The sequence below is a fragment of the Homarus americanus genome, unplaced genomic scaffold (assembly GCF_018991925.1).
Source record: "Homarus americanus isolate GMGI-L3 unplaced genomic scaffold, GMGI_Hamer_2.0 scaffold44003, whole genome shotgun sequence".
Classification (NCBI taxonomy): Eukaryota; Metazoa; Arthropoda; class Malacostraca; order Decapoda; family Nephropidae; genus Homarus; species Homarus americanus.
In genome coordinates, this window is record NW_024721005.1 from 78,924 (window position 1) to 102,896 (window position 23,973).

The 23,973-nt window shown below is 35.8% G+C and overlaps 1 protein-coding gene across 1 annotated transcript; it reads right to left on the reverse strand.

Moving 5' to 3' along the window:
• Positions 1 to 273: 273 nt before the first annotated feature.
• LOC121861302 (ras-related protein Rab-34-like) lies at positions 274 to 22,144 on the reverse strand. Its single transcript, XM_042358943.1, has 8 exons — positions 22,013 to 22,144; positions 15,874 to 15,974; positions 12,218 to 12,360; positions 11,217 to 11,318; positions 8,996 to 9,060; positions 8,245 to 8,378; positions 4,540 to 4,738; positions 274 to 1,944 (listed from the first exon to the last, which is right to left on the reverse strand). The coding sequence occupies exons 2-8, from the start codon at positions 15,967 to 15,969 to the stop codon at positions 1,874 to 1,876; spliced, it is 810 nt and encodes a 269-aa protein (XP_042214877.1). The 5' UTR covers positions 15,970 to 15,974; positions 22,013 to 22,144; the 3' UTR covers positions 274 to 1,873.
• Between the last annotated feature and the right edge of the window lie 1,829 nt (positions 22,145 to 23,973).

Sequence of the window (23,973 nt, forward strand, 5' to 3'; positions counted from 1 at the left end):
GATAAGCATAAAGTCTTTACGGTGATATTATATTACCTAAGAGTTGTTGTTCCATAAGAGTGGCTATTTAATAAGGTTTCTGTAAATGTAAGAGGTACAAATGCATGCACTTCGAAAACAGCATTCACTTGTCGAAAGGCTGGACAAAACTGGTCCACCTTATTATCTTTAATATTTCTAAATAACCCTACAGTCCGCTTTCAGTTATAGTTTTTTTTTTCATTTGGGTAAGTTATTCAGTTTTCTGTTTTACTTGAAATAAAAATCAGATCATATAAAGAAAAATATTTACTCATTATTTAAATGTTCAGCAATAAGATCATTGGCAACTTTACAGAGGGCCAGCGTTGTGCATGATGCCTAGTCATTTTTTAACTACTTTATTTCTTAATTAGGTACTGTAGATCACACTGAAAGCTTAATATTCTTTTGCCATAAGTATTTTTGCACCGTTTATTTAATGATTTATAATAGATACTTTGTCAGATGCCACTGATATAATTTAAGAAAATAGGTGTTTATAAAAGCTTGACAACCCTTACTTAGAGAAAGGCCATATCCTACTTGATATTTGATTTGATAACTGATATGTGTGGGTGTTCTGCATGCCTCATCAGTGCAACCACGGTATGCCACTGATATATATATGCATTGAACATTGGAACATTATATAAAAAATAATATTAAAGCACTTTGACAAGGATTGCAGTGTGTACATTATGCCATGGATTCTAGTTTGGGCACTCTGTCAGGCTAACTCAGCCACTAGTGAAACACTGCAGTACTAATGCAGGTAATATGTGAACAAAGATATCAAGAACTGTCCAGCATACCTTATTTTTAAATGCAGTAAGCACAAAAAATACAATATTTTGTTTTAATTTGACTACAGCATACTGTACAAATAATCATCTGAATAATGTATTTTTAAACAATTATCCTATAACATGCTAAAGGTATGCATGACAAACCTTCAGAAGCCATTGGTAAATCCTTAAATTAAAAGTAAAACCTGTTGATACTTACAATTGAGCAGTGATTCCTTTCATCAGGCAAAAGTATTTGTATAAAACACTTGTAAGAGGATATCATATAACTACAAATATCACAATGCAGGTGTAGATAGCCCCTTTCTCCAAAAAGGCAAATCCATTCATTATACAAAACTTAATAAACACAAACCAAGATTACTATGAATATGAATGAAACATAAGTATCGTATTAACAATGCTTACATGGAAATGCAGCAGTGTATCTTACAATCCATATTATATACTCAGAACATGAATCAATAGAGATAAAATGCCCAAAATACTGGATTTACTCTCATATTAATTATCACAAAATATATCTGAGGCTATACTTACCAACCCAAATAGCCCTACTAATAGCAAAATACATGAAGCACCTTTTTATACACTCTAAATATTAAAACTAGATTGATATGAAATGACTGACACCTAGCAATGTGCATAAGCCTATGTCACTTGGAAAGCCAAAGTAAGTGCACCTAGTGAATCTTCAGTAGACCATGAATAAGAACTTGGTATATATACCATGGAGTTGTAGTACTGTACTGGAGAAAGAGATAATTAGCTTTGTGCTTCTTTCACTGTGTTTATCAAATGATGGCACCAATATCAGGAAACAATATCTTCACAACGTCAAAAGAACGAAAGTCAGTATATTTTGAGGCCTACTAGCTTGCTATTTTTTAGGCGTATCATCAAGTTTACATAATAATGACAATGATTTATCATCAATGCAGACAAAACATCTAAACAGTACATCTCTAATGAATAATGTAATATGTCAATTGAGATCAAGCTTTACAAAATATTGAGGTATTGTTTTTTCATAAATAAGGTGTAACTTACTTTCCACAAGCAGCACACTTGGACTTTTTGCGAGCTTCAGAAGCATTGTCCAGTTTTTCACCTATTTCTGAGGGAGATGAATTTAATATTACAATTAAGATATAAACATTGGAGAAAATTTGTACTTTACAAATACAAGAAAATTTTTACTTTCTTTAGCCGACAAAAATACATTAAAGTACCTGTAATTCCTGGATATTATATGGTATACCTATCTTTATTGTGTGTTGATAAAACACAGAACATTAATTCCAGCCCTTTATCAAGGAATCAGGCAGTTAATGCATTGTGGCAGCCTTACTTGAGGTCCCAAAATAAAAAGAAGCAGTAGCCATAAGCAAAACCAGTTAAACATGAATGGAAAGTAAGGGAAGTTGTCTCACACGGGAAGTATATTTTCCTCCACATCATCCATACCCTTAGTAAGTGTTCCTAAGTGAATACATTACATTATCTCGGAGTGATTATTTGTACATACTGTACAGTACAGTATGTACAGTAGCTAAAACAATTATCTGTGCTGGTGGGGGTCAATATACTCCAAAATTTTACGTGCGACTAGTGACAGCCCTCATATACCAAAATTTATTGTCCATGGTTTCATATTGTTTCCCGCAAAGTATGCACAGATAGTTGTTTTAGCTACTGTACAAATAACATATTGTGTGGAGAAATCATTATATGGCTAGAGGATGGACTGAAACCTCTTATACTTTTGATCAGTGATGTAGTGGAGACCACTAATTCCAAGACTGAGAATCAAGACTTAGACCTGACTGTTGAGATAAGAGACTGGTAGCAAGACCATGTCCGACACCAAGACCTTTAGAAGTCAAGACCAAGACCTTTCACAATATTGGCATTTATGGATCGCCTGAAAAATAGCCACCCAGGTAGCATCAGAGTGGTCAGACTTCAAATGGGATAAGCTAGGAAGAACCATTCTCCAGGTGCTTACAGAGGCCACAGTCACCCGAAGATCTGCACCACAAGTAACACTACATATTAATGAAAAAAAATTCAGTATTGTTATCAAAAGCACCAAACCAGCATCTGGCGCTGAGGAAATAGCAGTGTTTCAGCCAGGATCCATCATTAACAGTTATGACTGGAGTTGCCTCTTTTGTATTTTTGTAACCAAACTACAGTACTTTAAAAATCTCACTGTGCATTCTTTTGTGTTGCAGTGGTTAAATTCAATTCAAATAAGGGGGTTCATCTTCAGATGAGTTCTAAGGTCCACCATCACCCAAACAGTAGCCCCCAGGTATCATCATGGTGCTTAAACTGCAAGTAGGTTAAGGTGGGGTAGCAAATCTTTGGGCAAGCATTTTTGGGGCCTATTCTTCGGATGATGTCTGTGCATAAAATGAGTTTTTAGGAAAATTTGTCTAATACAGTACAAAATTAGGGTCTCAGTTCAAACAAGTGTTTTTGAGGGGTTCAAATCACTGGATGATGGTGGGTCAATATTACCTTTAGCCATGGAAATATTTATCAACCACCAAAAGATTTACAGTGGGGTATGCTATAACGAATGGATTCTACTACGAATATTCCTATAACGAACGGTTTTACCTATAAAATTGAGAATGCTATAACGAACGAAACTCCTACAACGAATTTTTTTTTTTTTTACTAATTTATTGGTTTTTTTATTACAAGTATTAATGATATTCTTTATTTCAGGGGTTTAGATGCATATTTATGCAATTTTTTAAAATTTTTACAATTTTATATTATATTTTTCAGTGTTAAGTGGTTGTATTTGGGGGCCTGGAACGGATTAATCCTATAACGAACGAATGCTATAACGAACAAGGTTCTAGAACCAATTAGATTCGTTATAGCATACCCCACTGTATATATACAGTAGTTATGGAAATATGACACCCCCCCCTTCCCAATTACCAACAATGTGGAGTAAAAATATGCAAAAATGACTCAATTATCAGTAAGTAGTCTCCCCATTAGCTGGAATAATTGGTACAGAGCAGTTCCAGGTAGGTTTGAGAGATTTCCTGATAGTGACACAAATTTTCTACCCCCCAAAAAATTGGAAAACCCAATATTTTTCCCAGACTCCCTCCCAACAACTGAAAATCAATATATAAAATTGTGGTCACGAAAGGTCTCCGGCAAAACTCCGAGACCTGAAGAAACTGGTCTTCATTTCTACTGTAGTACATCACAGCTTTTGATACAGTAATTTTTAAGACTACATTATGTGGTCACCCTTGTTGTAGCTTCATTGAGTCATCTTTATGTATGTACAGTATGTGATATTCATATTTTGTATCATGTTCATAAAAGGTACTGTATGTCTGTCAAGAGTCACTTTGCCAAACCCCATTAAATCCACCCCTCCCCCGCCTTTGCCAACCACAGTTTTACTAATCATGGAATAATTCTAAAACATAAGACCCATGGCTGGCAAGAGATTACTGTATTTACCAGTACAGTACAGTACTGTATATTGGTTTGTATGTTCCTCTCATACCAAGTAGGGACAAAATACAAAATCTACTTCAAGATCATCAGTAACCAAGAGGAACACAAAAATATAAATGGTTCAACATTTACAATTGACATTCATTTACTTCTCAAACTAGTAAAGACATACAAATTAAAAATAAAATAAGCAGGGTGTTTGAATACTTACTGAAAGAGTCTCCAAATTTCTGAAGATCATAACCCTGGACCTCCTGAAGCACAGCTCGGTTAAAGGTAAGTGCTGCCACACGGAGAAAGAGAGCTTCCACATTATCTCCAGTCTTGGATGACACAGCCCAGTACTCTGCTCCTAAGCCTTGAGCAACACGTTTGGCTTGAGCCTCAATCTGGTTATATGCCCCTTCACTCTGTTCAAGATTAACTTATGTTCAACCATTAAACTATCAATCTTTGCATCTATATGTATGTCCAAACTAAACAAAAATATAATGGGAACTGTCATGGAACTTTTAGAATAAACATAGTACTGTAAATTGATTAGTGTCAATAAAATGTGGTAAAAAAGCTTAATTCAATCTGATTGGGATCCTACTGTTATCATTTCCATCCCCACCCTATGTGTGTCTGTGACTTTGGGATCACAGCTATTTCTAGAATTCCTACATATTCATAAATAAAATTATCCTGTAAATACATACAGTACATAATCTCTTAAGCAAAATTACATTAATTAAACATTCTATACAAAAAAATTTAAACAAATTACTCATTTATCATCAAGTAAAATATGTACAGTAACTTGACTTCATCCACATAAAGGTGAATGGTTTACTTAGCTCAAATGAATATGTTACCCAGGAGTAACTTTTTTCTCAGTACGTTTACTTGAGCAACATTTCAGACAATTATCAGTACTCATACTTCATTACTTATTTTGATGGGCCTTGTGTTATCTCATTAGTTTATTCTGGGTGCCTAAGCAGTGAGTGTGATATTTTCCCAGGCAATTAGAACTCAGTGATCGCGCAACATGGTTTCTGCCAATTATAATTCAGTATTATGTGCATACTGAGGACCGAGTCCCAAAAGGGGTTACAAAAGTATACAAATTTTAAAAATCAACCTTAACTGAGGTTAAATGAAAGGTATGTGTTATAAATATTTAACTGAACATGCATAAAATGATGGGATTATATTCCTCACTTCATAGTACAGAACAGTATATGTACGTACCTACTTATAATTATTGGTGTTTAATTTTCCTCAAGCAAACACAGTAATGCTTTGAGTCATTTAAAATAAACCAAGTTTACTGTTGTTATTATTATCATTATTGGGATCTTTTTGCTTACAGGCTATGGGCAGCAGCCTGGTGAACCAGAATTATCTAGTTTGTTGAGTGCAGTATTGGCACTACATATCGTCTTAATTCTTTAACAAATTCTTTATTGTAGTGATACTTTTACCTCAAGTGCTTGAATACTTTTTAAACTTATAACATTTTAGTTTGATTTGAAGTAACATGAAGTACAGTACTTCTACTTTTTCTTGAAGTAGAATGAAGAAAAGGTACAGCAGAACCTTGATAAATCGGACTAATTGGGGCAGACCCCAGTCCATAAAATGAGAAAGTCCCCCAAAAAGTAAATATATGGGGGGTATTTGGAGATAACACTGTTTATCTGAATTGTTTAAAGAAAATCAGTTATTGTAATGTTGCTACTGCACTTCAACAACTAAGTTCTTTAACTGTATAAAACGGTTATTAAAAAATTATTACATCAACAATAAAAAAATATGAAACAGAACTCTCTGGGTTGAAAATCAGACATCTAAATCTGGTTGTCAACAACTGTTGTCACCATGATGATTACAGCTGTATTACTGAACATCTCCCCTTGAAGAATGTCCTCATGTCAAAAGCCGTATTTTTAATTGTGAAGAACCTTTTACTGCAGTGCACGAATGAATGTTGTGACATGAAAACGAACTAATAGTACTTAACTTTGAAGAGGTAGCTATTAGCTGCTTTTCGTCACCCTCTTCATAATTATTTTGTTAGTTTTATTGAATATTTATAGTCATTACGATTAATGTACAAAGAAACACGTATTGGTAATTTTATAAATGTATTTTTTTTTTACATGATTGGTTTTACGGCCCATATTATGACAGTGCAAAAGCTGTGTTCCCCGTCATATTACGAGTTTCGCAAAAGCTGTGCTGCCTGTCAATCTGTTATTGCCAAATGCAAGCAGCTGGAGTCATCTCATCTTACTAACGCTAGTACTAATCGAGTAAGCACATTTACGGCAATCTATTAAACTTTTTAGCAGTTTTATAAGTGAGTTTCTGTCAGGAAAATATAAACTAGTGACGTTCTTGCCTAGAAATATTAAAATGGATAGAGGCAAATTTTACTGAGAGAAAATCGTCTCCAAACTTTATGCTGTATATATTAATAAAGTAAGTCCATTTAAGGTACTTAATGCCACTTTTTAGCAGTTTTATAAGTGAGTTTCTATCTGGAAAATATAAACAGGAGAGGTTTATGCCTAAAAATATTAAATGGGTAGAGGCAAATTTCACTGGGAGGGCATTGTTACAAGGATGGTAACATAACATACAAAAACACCTTTGATACAGTGTATCATGATATAATATGTGAAATACTGAATTAGGTGCATAATAAAACAAGTTCACTGAAAGATGGAGTTTGATTATTTAATGAAAATGTGAAATAAGCATGCAGTATATGATACAGTATTTTGGCTAATATAGAGGACTTCACAGCAGCTTCCCCTGTCTCAGTAATAGTAAGTTCGCCCAAGGCATGTGATAATTTATGCTAAGTTAGGTTAAAATAATGTATAGTTAGGTAGAAAATCACAAGTTATTTAGTGAATTACATTTGGTTTTGTTGTTTGTTAACTGATTGCACTATTAACCCTTAAACAGTGACAAGGGTGACTGAGAGAACACCCAATACAAGAGTCATTTAATACTATACTGTACTGTACTGTACACAATTATTTCCCATCATTTTGACTTTTTTTTCAACTTGAATCTTTATGTTTACAAGCTGATACTCAAAATCTGAATGCAACTTCTGATTATTTGCAAGTTGAATGTTGATCGTTGTTTCTTCTAATTGTTTATCTACCAACTGCTGCCGTGTTCTCCAAAATATTTTATTATTTTCTTCCTCTTCTTTGGCTCTATTTTTCCTGTTGGGTGGGTCGGTCATACTAGTTTTCATCAAATAATGACGTTCTATTTTTCTTTTTCTGAGAGGACGTTGAGGGGCTAGGTTGCAAATTTTTGTCTTGCAATGGTATGTCACGGCTTCTGCTGCAGGCAGGCTCTGGTACAGGATTTGTGAAGCTAATCTCATGCACAAGATTTGTGGAAGGCATGCTTTGAGCATAGTAACTGTGGTCCTCATCAATTAAATTGATTGACAGGTCCATATCCACTTCAGTACCAATGACCATGCTTGCTTCTTTAACGAAACAAGCTTCCCACACGTACTTTTGTTTTGTAATATTTTCTCCTCCCCAATCAAATATACTAATAAATCCCGTTCTCTCTCTGATATGGGACTTGCCCTGGATTCTTTGGAGGAAAAAATGTCCATGATGAGAGCAGGTATACTATTAATTTTGGCGCCAACAAAGGTAAACAAACACACACAGGACCCATAATGCATCAGCGAAAAGACGACCCTAATGCATCAGCGAAGAGGACAATATTACCAGACCTAAAAAAATCATCCCATTCTGACTTTACGCAAGGTCCCAGGAACGTAGCCCTCGCGTAAGTTGCGAGTCTACTGTATACTCAATATCTTCTCTTGACTTCAATTCTTCTAAAACTGAAAAGCTATCTATTAAGTACATATGAACAAGCTTACCATTAAGTCACGCTTGGTTCCCACCAGAAAGACAAGGGGGTTTGAATTTAGGTTGGCTTGTCGCGCCTCCTCCAACCACTGAGCTGTATGAGCTAGTGTCACAATGTTTGTGACATCAAACACAACCATTACCGCTGTAAAGAAGCAAACAATATAAATATCAGCAATGCAATTCTTATGTAGATAAAGCCAAAAAATGCCCACTTATTTTGGGATTGATGTTCATAGATTTTGATCTTCTAAGGTAGAATATTGTTGAGAACATCCAGTTTTGATCATTATCACAGTATACTGAACGCTCATTAATTCATCAGCTAGCCACATGTCCATCTACACCCATATGATATAAACACAATAAGTATATACAGCAGTAGTAACTGTAAGAATGCATAAAAAAATTATACAGTATAGCTAAGTTGAAGTGATGAATCATTTATTGACAAGCATGTACATGTTCTTTCTCACTCTCTCACTGCCATTTGTCAACGAATTCCTTTATACTCATGTCATTTAATAATGTCTACTTTCACCCCTAAAAATTATATCTTTTTATTATTACTGTATGAAATTATGGTACAGTATTACACTTTACACAATGCAGTAATTACATTATTCTATAACAAATAGTGTAATGGAGAAGTCCCCCCCTGATGCCCTACACCTTTGCCTTGGAGAGGAGGAGGAGATGGTAAAAATGCTGTACAGGTGGTATGAAAATGTTAGGATTCAGTGAGATGCTCAAGAAACTTACCATGTGCACCACGGTAATATGAGGCAGCAATACACTTAAACCGTTCCTGCCCAGCAGTGTCCCAACTGTTAAATAAAATATAAAAATAATTAAAATAAACTTTGGATAAAAAAATTTATCAATCAGTTATCCTTAATCTCTTCTCATCTATGGAATGGATGCACCAAGCTTAACAAGAAAGTTTTTCAATCTTGCAAGCTTTTCAGGGTGGCTGGAATGAAGAACATATACTGTACAGTACTGTACAATAGACCCTCTGTACACCAGACTTCTCTTTTTATCAGACTCTCTGAGGTGCTCACAACCACCCCTCTAATCACAAGAAAAATAAAAAGTCCAGAAAATCCAGCATCAGTCCGGACGGTCTGTGTGTTAGTGCATGCGGTTGACCATCTGTGCCTGGGTGTTGCGCAGTACACCACACGTGTTTCAGTCTGACTGCCATCCTACACATCAGATCAGTGTGCCACACCTCATTACCTACACTCACTCACATGAACTTTTTACATAGAGAGACCACCTGCCAATTACATTGAAAACAACCAAACACTAATTGCCTGTGAATTTCACTTTGGAAGAACAACAGTTTGGACACAATACTCTTAGAAAATTTGCTTAAGATTAAAAAAAAAAAAATGTGGTAAAAAATTAATCTTCCTTTTTTACCTATGTTGGATCAAAATGTGGACCATGCCTAATTTGACCAAATTTCAAAATGCATAAAAAATTAACAAAAATTGCTATGATAAACAATGAAATTAATTCACAGCTTGTGTTTGTGTGTGTGTGTGTATTGTTACGTGTCAAAGGGGTAAGGCTCGTAACAAACAAAAAGTGAAGGTATTTAAAGAGAATTACAATATATGGTTCTTAATTTGTATCGAGAACAACTCCAACCACGGCATAATGTACGGATTGAATGCAACCCCTTTTCATAAATGAATACTTGATGATTGGAGTAAAGAAACTTTAATAAAAAGTATAACTATATTTACAAATGCTTACCACTAATAACAAAGACAAAGCTAATCACATGAACTTACTAGATTACTTTAAGGTTGCCAATATCACTGACAACTAAATCAACACACGATTCAAGACCAAAAATACATAAAACTCTACATACAGCCAGCCAGCCTCAACAATGAAGACCATGAGTACATCACCTGATTGATCAAAGACAGAAGTCAACTGACAACACAGGCCAGTCTAAAGGTCCGGAGGTTACCCAAGCCGACTCTGAAACCCTCGGCTTTATATGGGTTGCTGACTGAGCAGACTGACCCAAACATCATACTTGAACCAACGTCTCAGTGTTAATGTTATTACAGTGTTACCGACTTTAATATTATAACTATTCACACCCAAAACAAAACAATGTAATTTTAGTTAGGAAAAATATGAAATTATACAATATATATGTCAAGAATACATACTCATTTACAGTACGTCTGGCAGGGGTATACAGCTCATTTAGTAATTGGTTGTCAAGGGTAGTTCTAACCTACTATGCACGTAACAGTATGCCTTGACATAACATTGGGGGGCAGGAGCTTGGCTAGCTGACTTTCAGCAATGCAATTACAGCTCACTGCCTCCACATGCACATTCACTCCACACACACACTCATAGTCCTCATTTTTCTTATTTTATAGTTTTATATTATATGTTCTTTATTTCTAAAACACATTAGAGTAATGTAATGATTTTATTTATTTTTTTATCAAACAAGCACAGACAAGCAAAAAACACAGTAATTGGAGAACGCTCATGAAAATGCACAGCTTTGTGGGAAAAAATAAATAAAACTTTGAAAAATAGAATGTTGTGTGTAGTGTAGAGAGATGTGAAAGATGTTTTGCAAGATATTATACAAAAAAATACTAAAGAAAACAACAATTTAAAGGAATTCTGTTCCTGGTCCACATCACCCCAGTGCTGGTCCATCTTTGCTCCAGAACTGCAAGTGAATCAGTCCACATAACTCCTATATAATTCAATAAGTAGCTACAATAGCTGTTAAAACAAAAACTGTACAAGTGCTTTGTGTAGGTATGATTCCATATAAATTTCAGCAAAACAAAATAAAAAAATCAGGGAGTTATTAAAACCTTTGTCATTTGCTGGTCCGATTCACCCCAGTTGATGCTACTTTAAACATATATTAAAGAATCCTATAATAAAGTGAGATTTAAATAAAAACTATGGTCATTTAACTTACATTTGAAGATTAAACGGAATACCAAGAATATCAAATCTTTCAACTTCAAAGTCCACTCCGATTGTTGCTTTGTAATTTGCATCAAAAACTTGATGGCACAACCTGGAAGACAAATCTATATTTAATACTGTATAGCTCGAATAATATTACAATGCCTGATCACCATTGTCAGTATATTCTAGACAATGATAGTTTTGAGCTCCAATAAGATTACCCCTTAGACTAAAATGCCCACAGTGATTTTATAAAATTTTCAGTAACTTTCATTTTTCTATAGCAGCAACTGTCATTCCTGTGCCCATTCAAACACTACAGAATTTTTTCGCCAAATGAGCAGAAACGGGATTAAATGTTTTACTAAAATATTCAATTCTATTTATGTCAAAAGAGAACTTCCACAATCTCAAAACAAAATATTTATGTTTTTACCGACAGAGTCAGGAGCCTTTATGCAGCAGTTTAGAGCAATTAGCTAAGTAAGTCATGCCTGTAGTTTTTTAGAAAGTACTTTAATTAGAAGTAAATCTACAATAGAGTGAGTTATGTGATGATTAAACTAGTTTTAGAAAAAGTAAAGGAGCTGACAAGCTACTGTATACTGTTTGTGGTTGAGAATTTTGAATTAAATGGCTTTAGAACCCTTTAGATATTTGTACATAAATTTATTCTGTTGATTTGAAAAAACCTTTCATAGGATAAAATAAAAAAATTAAAGATGTCTTCGAAAAATTAGTCATTAAGAAAGGGGATGTTAAAAATCTAAAAAAAATTAATTATTGTACTAGAAAGAGAAGTTGAAGTGTTCATAAATAATGAACTTATTAGATGGTTTAAGGTTTGGCAGGGAGTTCAACATGGCTGAGTTCTATCTCCAACATTATATAATATCTATTCAGTATTCTTAATGAGAGAAGTTCTAAGCACAGTAGTGATGAAGGAGTAAAGGTTATTGGTAAAATAATATGAACATTTACTATGCAAATTATACTGCTCTTGCTCACCTATTGACCAAGCAGGTTTTGCCAGTGGCCACATCCCCAAGAACAATCATTTTGGATATTTTCAAGCCAGCCTGCAGAGTGCGGTTGCCACATGCTGCATTTTTAACAGATTCGTCAAAGTCATCATTGGTGTGAGGGGAAGCCTGAAATGTATCCTACAGTTAAGGTTTGAATGCCAGATAATCTGTAACTAATAAATTTAAGAAAATTGTTGAAGCAGTTATGCATAATTTGCAACACAATCACTGTGCCACCATACCCAGCACTAAATTACAGTAATCCTGGTTAAAGTTTACTCATGTACTGTACAGCACTGTACTGTACTGTATTACAATAATGCACTGAACTTATAAAATTACCTTTGGTGGCCCAGAGGAAATGACATCAACACCTGTGGAGAACTGTCTAATACTCTTGTTAATATAACTGCTTTTAATAATGAGACCAACAGTAGTTTCTTTCCACTAAAGCTATTAATCTCATATAAAATTACAATACATAAGGCTTATCCACGAGTGTTTAAGTGTCGGGAGAAATAAACTAGACAAAGATCAACATCCCTTCAACCTCATGAGCCTCACTATCCTTTAAGCCAAATCACATGACACAAGCCTCCCTACTTCATATTGTTAACAGAACATTTTAATGGGAAAAGAATAAAATTCTGCAAACATACAAGGGGCAGTCAAAGGTTTTGGTGCAATAGGTTGGGTAAATATGTCTTCCTGACATTTCCCTGTGCTGACAGGGTGGCAAAATGCATCTAATGTGGCAGCACTATGTTAAGAGTTAAGGTGCAAGCACTGCTTGCTCCTCTCACTCTCAGCTACCGCCGCTGGCTAGCTCTCTTGGCGAACAGGGAAACAACTTGCATAATACTTCCCCTGCCAGTACACAGCCTCTTCACCATCAAGACTCCTGCTGTGCCTCCTCGTCGCAACACACGGTAACTGGGTGCCTCATGAGCCCAGGCTAGACCAGCAGGGGATCTCGGAGTAGCAGTGGACCCCAGAGGGACAGCACATAGGCCCACTGGCATGTGGACACGTCCTGGCGCCTACCAACCACCGCCCCGCTGCCTTGCGGATTAACCTTGGTAGGTATAAGGCTACAGGAGTAAACCCCGAACGAAAAATCTCCGGTGGAGCCACGCATCAGGCAGACATGCTTACAGAGCTCCAACGCTGGAAAGACGCTGCTGCCGCCCCTCCCGCACTAGATGTAGCCCTCCACATGTGTAACATCTGTGATCAACCCTGTCGGTCTTGTATCGGCCTCTTTAGTCACCTCAGAACTCACCAATGAAGGTGACATCCTTAATAACTCATATCATTGGATCATAACTGTGATGATCGTCATACTCAATTCCGAGTGATAGCAAAGTAGTAGTAGTAGTACACTCAAGCTAAACTGCATCATCATATTCTTCTTTACAACTATTTTTAATCAAAACTGCATCCATTCCTTTCCATGTCAATGTACTTTTATAATTATGTTTGCATCTATTAGACATATGGGTATGACTTTTGGAGCTGCCAGATATGCACTGCAATAAACATCCTTCAGCCATGGTGTTTGTTTGGTACCTAACAGCTGAGAAATTTCTGAGGGTGAATTATTCCTGTTGGTAACATATGGCATCATTATATGGCTTATGTCTGCTTCAGGATACTTGAAATGGGGCAGAAACATCAGGATGACCAGCACCGTATCTCGCATTTCCAAAGGACTCTGCTTCAAAGTGAACTAGGTATCTGGGTAGGAATAAAAGGGTAAATGAGTACCACAATCTAATTTTCAAGCAGCCAGGTCATAAAAGGCAACATGAGAATATTATACAAGAGAGTTTAATTTACAAAAGGGATACATTCCTGAAAAACATGAAATTGATTTTTCATAAACCGAAGCCATTTTTCCCATTGACTACCATTATAATTAAAAAGGAAGACACTGTACATTCCTATGGAAATAACTCTCCCAAACATAAAAATATATTCTTAAGCAATTTTTTGTGGGATACGATAATTCTAAGAATATGTATTAATCGTAACATTATTAATAAAGCAGCACAGTACAGTATCAAGTTAATTTAATACAAATAGAATATATTCTACTTAAGGGAAACTGTAAGTGGTCAGTTATAAATTTCTGCCTCTTTTTTGGTGGTCTGTTAGCCAAACTTTTCGATCAATACGTATACAGTAGCATCTTTATATGGCAGATAAATTAATAATAAATAATATTATAAAGATGAATACCATTTCATAAAAAATACTCCACAAATGTGCATGGAGTTTGATGGGGTTCTGAACTGATGCCACCAACACACTCATAGTGACACTTCGGACAAGGATAGAATAAACACTTTCTTTGCAGTCGTTTACAGTACTATTACTGTAGGTACCCCTATTCATTTGTTAATATGAGGAATATATAAAAATTGCTATTTGGTGATCGTTTCAAGTTTCACTATACACAGGACACGCAAACAGCTGAGATCCCCCACACCGCTCCCCCCTCCCTAGTCTAAGTGCTAACTCCCAAACACGAATACAGGTAAACGTTTATTCCCTTTACGTTTTTGACCTTATGATAATTCTTCCTGTTTTTAATATTCTGTATGAAAGATTGTGTGTGCATGTAACAGAGAAAACTAAATAAATAAATTATGTTATCTACTCAACATTACAAGTCGAAAAATAACTATAACATAGCTCACTACTCAGCCTAGTAGGGAAAGGGCTAGGGAGATGTGGCTACAATGATGAGTCTAACTTGGCAACATGCCACCAGCAATGTAAACAGATGCAATTAAACCACACTTTTTTTTAATTAATATATAAGTACAGAAACATTGCCACACACTAGTCTGCACGACAGTACATTGCTCATTATACAGTATATGTTCAGCACAGACTGCCTGTGTCAGAAACTCAGCATCTTCCAATGCTGCAAAAAAATACCATACAATTTTGTTTTGTAAAAGTGTGGTTTTGTTCGTATAATGAAACACTGGAACATTTTTTTTTTGTATAGGCAAGTTTTCATAAATTGATGTTACATAAATCAAAGCACACCTGTACTCAGTATCTCCAGACGTCCATTTGTGACCATGTGTGTGCACTTTAGTGGAAGGTATTTACCGAGCATCTGAGACAACAACTTCTAACCAACGCAAGAAACTACTACAGGTACATCTTTTGGGATTAAGTGGAATCAGTCTGAAAAGATCACTACAAACTGCAGGTGAACCAGGTTGTCCACAAATACTGATGAATGACAGACTTCAGTGAGTAGAGTGCACAAATATGTTTACAATCTATGTACAGTACTGTAATTGTATTTAGTACAGTACAGATAATCCTAACAGTGTCACATTGAGTACTGTACTGAACTATCCATTTACCAGCTGAGACCTTTAATATGTCCTTAAACTCAAGAGCACAAACCTTTTTCTTCCATACTGTACAATGTTAAGTTTAATTTGGCCAATTTTTAAAAAATGTAACTCCCATGGAAATCAAGTACAATACCTGCTGCATATTTATACTGTGTACTGCACAGTACTAATATGTATCACCTCTGTTTCCTCTTATTCTGATAATCAGTAACGAGAAACAAAACAAAAAAACTCAGGTTGAGCAACACAGCCTTACCTGTCTGATAAATGGAGGTGGAAGGGATATAATTATGCGGTCTTTTTCTGCGTGTGTCTGCAACATGGTGTATACTGCAGACCGACTTAGTTGCATCAGTCCTGGTTGATGAGAGAAAATTATTTTAAGACAAAAGTATATTTGAAAATTACTTCATACCAAATTATTATACTGTACCTGTATAGACTTTTTCTGTTGATATCAATTAAAATAATGTTATATATAATAATACAAAATGAGGGAAATTTTTTATTTTTACCAGTAAATCTATTGCTGCAACAGTGATGTTGTTTGATAATAATTGCAATAGTTTATCTTATAAGCCAATTTTGATCAAATCAACTTAACACAGTATCTGACAGATAATAACTAGTAAATCGTTTTTTTTTTATCTTCCCATAAAGTTTTAAACTTACCCGGTGATCTAACTTAACTCCTTACAGTATTTCCAAAATATATGACAAAAGCATCACTAAAAATGGCAGAGTGCTCCTGAAATATTAATTTTTTTAGGTAAGCCCTAAAGCCAAGCTGCTAATTTATGTAATATGGTCAGGGATTGTAGTCCATCAAGTGAAGTGTTAACCCCTGGCAGCAGAGGATAATCTTATGGTTGCCAATTCCTCCCCTTTATATCCATTGCCCTCCAGGGGGGAGATTAGAAGCAATAGTTGCATTCTGGTGGGCAAGAGATCCAGTGACAGCTGATCTTCCTATTCAGTACCTTATGCACAGCTAACGAACACCATCTTTGATTTCATGGCCAATACACTTAACTTTATTTACTTCCTGTTGACTGACTATGAACCCAAGGGAGAAGGGAAAATATCCAAGATGCCTGACTTAGGCCTCCATTAGAAAATAGGTTTTCAGGATCAATCTTCCATTTCTAGTTCAAATCATGTTACCAAGCAGCTCATTACTAAAAGCCAGTTAAAACAGGGAAGGAGGAGGTACCCAGTACTACAAATGCTCCACTCATTTAACAGACATACACCCTAAAAGAGTTAATCTAACTATAACATAAGAGAAGGGTAACCCAGGCAAGTGAGGAAAATGGCCATAAAACAGTGATGATGGTACTGTATAAAAATACCGTATGCCAACTCTAAAACTCCTCCTTTTAGTAGTGTCCTTGGTCTCATTCTGGAACTTATACCAAGCAGTCAGTTCCCAGGCACCAATATCATGAATGTTACAATGTCCCTTAGATGTCAAACAGATGAAGATGTCTCCAAGATAAAAAAAAATACAGTATTGTACTTTACATATCAGTAAAGAGGATGTGGATGTACAGTACAGTATAGAGGAAAGACATAAAAGCCCAAATTAATGTCCACTACACAGGATAACCACTGTGGCTCAGAATGTAATCCCCCCTCCTCCCCACCCTTTTAGTATGGAACCCCATATTTATTTATACCAGGTTCACTTATACAGTACCAGCCTTTTCTAGGAAAGCAACTCCTGGCATAAATAGGGTAACCTGTATACAGTATCTATCCCCAAGATGGTGGCCCATACCTGAAGCATGTGGTATTAAATTGGCACTTCAGTTCTAACTAGATCTCCTTCCATGGGTAATGGTTCAGAGGGTACCCCCTGGCTCACAAAGAGGGGAGGGGGTAAGGCACAACAACTAACTCCTCCACCCCAATGAGACATGCACAATAACAGAAGAGAATTTATGAAGTGTCAAAATAGAAGAACAAAAATATCCTTGTGGAAGTTAGAGATACTAGAGTAATCATTATCTATACAGCTCATATTATAAAACAATGATGATAATACTAAAGTGTTTACAACTCCTGTTGTAGGGAAATGTTTCATGTACAGTATAGCCACCACACTGAAGCAATAGAGATAAGCTGCCTGCAGTGACTAAGATACTAAGGATAAGGAATGAACTGAGATGACAGTACTGTACCTGTAACATAAAAAAAGACCATGCTATATAAACACCGAGGAATTTGTTGAAAGTGATGGCAATACATATTCAAATAAAATATTCAGTAAAAAGTAATATTATTACCTCACTAAGAGAGGTAGGGAAAGAGAGAAGTGACCTGCCATAACAACCAACCTTGTCCAAGGGTCTATTTGCTTTCAGATCAGTGCAAAGGCTGCATAAACAGCCATTCGGCTGTCCGTCAGAGGGAGGGAGGGAGGGAGGGAGGGGGGAACAACTGCATTTTGCAGAGGGTGACTGGAATCTTAAGTGGTTCAGCAGGTATGACAAACTTTCAGAGACTGACAATTATGAAAATCGTTGAGCTCATGACCCACATTCTGATCAAAGCAAATTCAGAGACTGAGAACATGACTGGTACAAGCAAGGTTCATATTTACTCCAAAGAAGACAGCAAGATCTGTGGAAACAAAACCATGCCAGACATGACAAGTTTCACAAGGCAGCTCATGTTAGCAGGGAAAGGTTAGATTACACTCATGTATTATCATCGTACTCGGCAGGGTAAATATCAAAGCAATGATGCTGTTACTGTAAACTAATACTGTCACCACTTAAAACTTATGCCCTTATCTCTTATACCAAGGTTGGTGATTTTATTTATTTAAATCATTTTTCAATCAGATTTATTTATCAGGTTTACTTTAATTTTGTCCATGTTCAGGATACTGTACGCTGAAACAAGTAAAAAAAAATATTTTGATTACTTTAAGTTCCTGTAGCACTAATATAATGAAGTAATTGAAAAAACTATTGTACTGTACTGCATTAACTACAGTAGTACAGTATTTAAAAAGCTAAGACATCTTCAAGGTTGGATTAGAAATGTGAAGTTCGGTAAAACTGCAAATCTGGATATGAAAACTTTTATTACTGCTTTTGTGAGCTTCTTCATTTATGAATTGTTTCTCTTTATTCCCATAAGTGGAAATTTTTTGGGGCATATTTATTTATCCATATACTGTATATACATAGAGTACTGTATATCATATCTTACCAAATATAAGCCACACCTTAAAAAAAATGGATTACTATAAAAAATACCCATAAGTATTACCGTAATTCCATGTGTGCTCTAGTACCACCTCTAAACAGTCCCTACCACCATTACTACCTCGCCCTAAGTCAAAATTACCATCAGTATCATCATTACTATCTTCACTCTGCATGTCATCTACCCATGAGCTTGTTTACAAGAATGAAGTATACAGTTAAACGTATCTACTTTGTCTGAATAGTTGTCAGTTCTAAGGCACTCAAATTACTTGGATAATTGAGATATTTTAGTTCTAGAATAATCTTGGTATTTGTGTTGCACCTTTTCTTGAGATGTTACCAGGTATGTCTTTCTGGAGGTATGGTTTCCATGCCTGCATACAGTAATCCAAATGAGGTCATACAAGACTTATGAAGCTGAAGGAGCAATTTCATATGTTTGTATTTGAAACTATGACTCATAATTCCCGATTTTTTTCTTTATTAATATTATTGCTGCTCCTACTTGCTGTGGTCTATCACAATGATTACCTTGTACAGGGGGGGTATATTGTTCCTTATCAAGAATTTCCAAGAATATGTTATTCACATATTACAGTACCTGTAGTTGTGTTTCAGGTTGTTGTGTCCCAAGTGTACAGTATTGTCTTAAATTTCGCTTTATCAAAAAGTATTTGTCTGTCCTGATATCATTTCAAAAGCTTGGACAGACCTTTCTGCACAGTTGTAATATCTTTTTGACCTGCCACCTTCCCATATATCTTCATGTCATCCACAAACTTGATTATATGACTTTCTAGGTTTTTATAAATATCGACAATGTAGATTATCAAACAGGGTACGTCCAAGGATAGATTCTTGTGGTACTCCATTGAGATTTTTTTTTCCATTCAGATTGTATGCTGTACTATATTTAGTATCGCTCTAGATTGTCTGCCTTGAAGCCAGTGTTTCATCCACATCAATGTTTTGCCTGAGATGCCATGTGCCTGGATATAAAAGGCCATGTAAAATACACTGCTGGTAAACCTTGGTGCACATACTTTGTTACTGTTTCAGAGTGTACAGTAAGTTGAGAGAGAGAAAGAATATCCTGCCCCAGACAGAGTAAAACAAATTTCACTTTTAGAAAATCCTAAAAAGCATGGACAGAGCATAATAATAAGTGGTGATAGTTGAGAGAGGCAGGTAGACTGTGTGAAGCAAAGTCTGAAACTTAAGTTAACAATTGAAAGGCTTTGTTCAAGCAAACTAATTCAAGAGTTTGCTCCCATTCATCTTTTCAATCATTAGCTTTTAAAGCAACCCAACCATTGAGCCTGAGTTGTATAAAAGCAGCACTTGAACTGATGTAAATGGACATAGACAGTGTACTTACCTCAAGAGCACATATTGCCTCCTGAACATTGCACTCTCACCCAAGGGTGTTCTAGCAGATGATATTACAAGCAATAGGTCATTTGCTGAATGACCCATAAGCAAAATATATATATATATATATATATATATATATATATATATATATATATATATATATATATATATATATATATATATATATATATATATATATATATATATTCAAATACTTTTAAGCTTCACAAAAGTTTGTTACAGTACTGTACACACACACACATGCAGCAATTCCAAAAATGTCAACAATAAAGATAAATTCATCAAACTAATAATCTATCTATTCTGGTATCAAATGTTTCCAAAACAAACTCACATGGATAAGTAAATCAGCCAAGAAGAGGTAAAGCAGTCTGCAATACTGAACTGTACCACTATGATGGCAAACACTGTACAATTCTTGCACAATACTGGAACAACAACTGCTTGAGTTAGTACAATAGTTCATACACAATAGTTAAAACAAAGGGAAGGATTCATTTTAACATCCCCTTTGGGTTTTACATGAAAATATATTTTTCCAGTGTATTTTGGTGTGCTTTGTTTAAATCTGACTTTTTTGGGGGAGAATCCCTATTTATGAGAAAATTTCAAAGAGACATATAGAACTAACCAACAAATGAAACCTACTTAACCTTACCTAACTTCCTAGCCAGGGGGACGCTGCCCCCTGGACCCCCCCACCATATTAAACAAAGTACTTATTTTGAGATTTGGTAAAAATTAAAGGAACTTTGTTGAAGGGTCATGGTGTAATTTTACATTTTTTGTGGATGTGGAGGCATGCTCGGACTGAGCAGGTCGGTTGTAAGCAAGCAGACAGACAACTTGGCAGATTTTTCGTTGCAATATTTATGGTAAATAATTTAATTTTCGACATTGCCTCCAAAATAAAGACTATCCAAGAATGTTGAAAGGTTACGTAACCTATATCTGTAAGTCCAAATATTAAAATATTAACTCATTCTATAGAAACTGGCAATGACGTTAAAATGAATCTTAAGCAATACAAATAAAATTAGTGAAATCAACAGTACTGGAAGCACATACATAAATAAGAATAAACATGAGGAGGCCTGACTGGCAGCCTATATCAACAGTGATGCATGAAAAATCTGCCAGCTTTGCCACAATCTCAAATTTAGGTCACTTTAGGATAGTAGCCAGGTTTTGAATTCTGTTATTTTATTGTTTGCAACCAACAAAAATAAGATAAATGTCTTCTATGACACTTTCTGCGCTGACGAGAAATAGCTGAGATATGGAGACTTAAAAAAAAACACAACATCCCCTTGAAGAAACAATGAACTGAGAACTGTGGGGGGGGTCCGAGGTCGGGTTTTTATGGTTAGGTTAGGTCCTTCCTTCATCCCTGTCATGTTTCTATGGAAAAATTTAGGTAATTTTTCGTTAACCACCCATCACATTTTTTCACAGAAAAAATATATTTTTTCACTAGTTTTCTTGCTGTTTTAGATGATTCTGACATTTATCTTTGAGGCAAATAACTTTTTTTTAGTTAGGTTAGGTTGGTTTGTTCTTTTAGTATGAGAATAGGTTATTTTGGGTGGGTTTTACTCAAATCTGACTTTAAATCTTTGTGCAAATTAGCATTTTTTGAAATAAAAAATTACATTTTCAGTTTAACAGAAACCGCAAATTTGCACAAAATTATGTTGTTTTAACGTAAAAAGTCACAAAAGGGAATACGTCTTCTTAGATCTATAGAGATGTAAAACAGAGGAATAATATTATACTTACACACACGATACGTATTTAGAGGAACATTGTAGGATGTGTTGTGAGGTATGAACTCTGAAGTACCTTCTGTTGTGAGGTACCTTCTGCCTTGTTTACACCTGCCTGGCACTCAACCAATAAGACGCGTCACAACAAGACCTGATGCAGACTTTAATACTGGTTGACACTTCACTATTCTCCCTGAAGTTTTTTTCACGTTTTTTATTTAAAAATGATCTACAGTAACACGAAAAAGCCACAATTAACAGTACAGTATTAAATTCTTGTTTTTGTATGGAATCGGAAATTTCATGATCTGTATTTCAATTTGGTGAATACTGAGTTCCGCTTTTATCTTTCTTCAATGGAAAATATAAACTTTCAAATATTTTTTAATAAAATATAAAATTGCTACATGCATATTAAAAACATTAGTATTAATGTTAAATGAGGTTTTTTCCTGTTGCTTTAATTAGCTCTTCCATTTCTGGAGGATATTGCCTACACTTAATAGATGGCGTGTTCTTATCCGTGCTAGGTCCTGTAAAAGTTTATTTGCCAAAATACTTCCTTGGTCCTGTCATGATGTCTTATGGCACAGTGCATATTTCAAACAAATTAATTTTTCTGAGAAAAAAGCCGGTAACTAGTTTAATTTCTCCCTTCTACTAAATGATTTTGTCCTTTGTGGGTCCAGTGCTATTTAATATAGAAGAAAACTTAATTATTACGTTTTCTATTTTTCACATAAATGCAGTTGATCGATAGTGAACGGCAGGGGCACCTCAAGAGGAGGGGATGCCGTGGCACTGGGATTCCCTGTTTCCCCAATAATTTTTGTCGTCTTCCCTTCTGGTCACCCTTCTCAAGTCACAAGTTCGCATAAATAAAAGTAAAAAACAAAAACAATTGTTTATATTCAACTGGCCATGCCCTAATCTTTATAAACACACCACTAATATAAACAGGTTATAGCCCCATAGAGAGACATATTAGATTACTTGACCCTACTCCAGAACCTATACAGTGAACTGCATAGACTCTTAATGAAGTCGTTTATCTCCTCCACACTCTGAGAAGAAACGGTCGACTACCGCTGCCGCTTGTATTCCTCATCAGACGATCTTAGCACAATCCAAACAGGTCTGGGAAGTAAATCATAAAAAAATGATGCAATACATTCTAGAAATTCTTACGTAAGTAACACATCAATATATACACGAAAATCTCGCCGGCGGGAGCGAGGGCCGCCAGGCAGCGGCGGAGGAGGAGGTGTTGCTTGCTGGTTGGTGTAGGTAGAAAAGAAGGGAGTGGTCACCACGAGGTCAGGTCTTAAATAGCGGAGGTAGGCGTGGCTTAGTAGTTGACCTCCGTCATGTAAGGCGGCGCTGGTTGACCTAGACCACGAGGCATACACTGAGGAATTCGTGGGGTCGGCTACTCAGCAACAAACAGCGTTTGTAGGGGAGAAATCCACTACAAGGTCCCTTGAAATACACATTCAGCCTTTTAAAAGGCTGAGTAGCTTTTATGAGAGTACCAGTCTGATCTGAAGAATCGCGGCTTAAGTTCCAGACATGTAGGGCAAGTGGCAGTTATCGCCTTTATGTCACTGATAGAGTATGGTATATTTCTGCTCCGTACAAAGTGCATCATCCTTGTCACGCCTGGATGACATAAATTATTGTGAAGAGTCTGTAGATCATCTGTAGCAGATACCGAACTGCACATGCGTGAAAACGCATCTGCGGAGGCATTTTCTTTGCCAGGATGATAGACAATGTCGTAACTGAAGCATGATAGGTCAATTCGCCATCTAGTGATCTTCTCATTCTTGACTTTGATCGAACTTTTGGGGTTGAACATGAAGGCGACTGACCTCTGATCCGTGATCAACCGAAAATGCTACCCAATTAAGTAGTGTTTCCATTTTCTCAATGCCTCCACTATGGCGTAGGCCTCCTTTTCGACAGAAGAGTGCT

Coding starts and splice junctions, on each gene's coding strand:
- LOC121861302 (XM_042358943.1), bottom strand. CDS start 15,969: ATGCAACTAAGTCGGTCTGCAGTATACACCATGTTGCAGACACACGCA. Junction 12,361..15,873: donor CACCTCCATTTATCAGACAG/GTAAGGCTGTGT, acceptor GATACATTTCAG/GCTTCCCCTCACACCAATGA. Junction 4,739..8,244: donor GAACCAAGCGTGACTTAATG/GTAAGCTTGTTC, acceptor AATCTTGAACAG/AGTGAAGGGGCATATAACCA.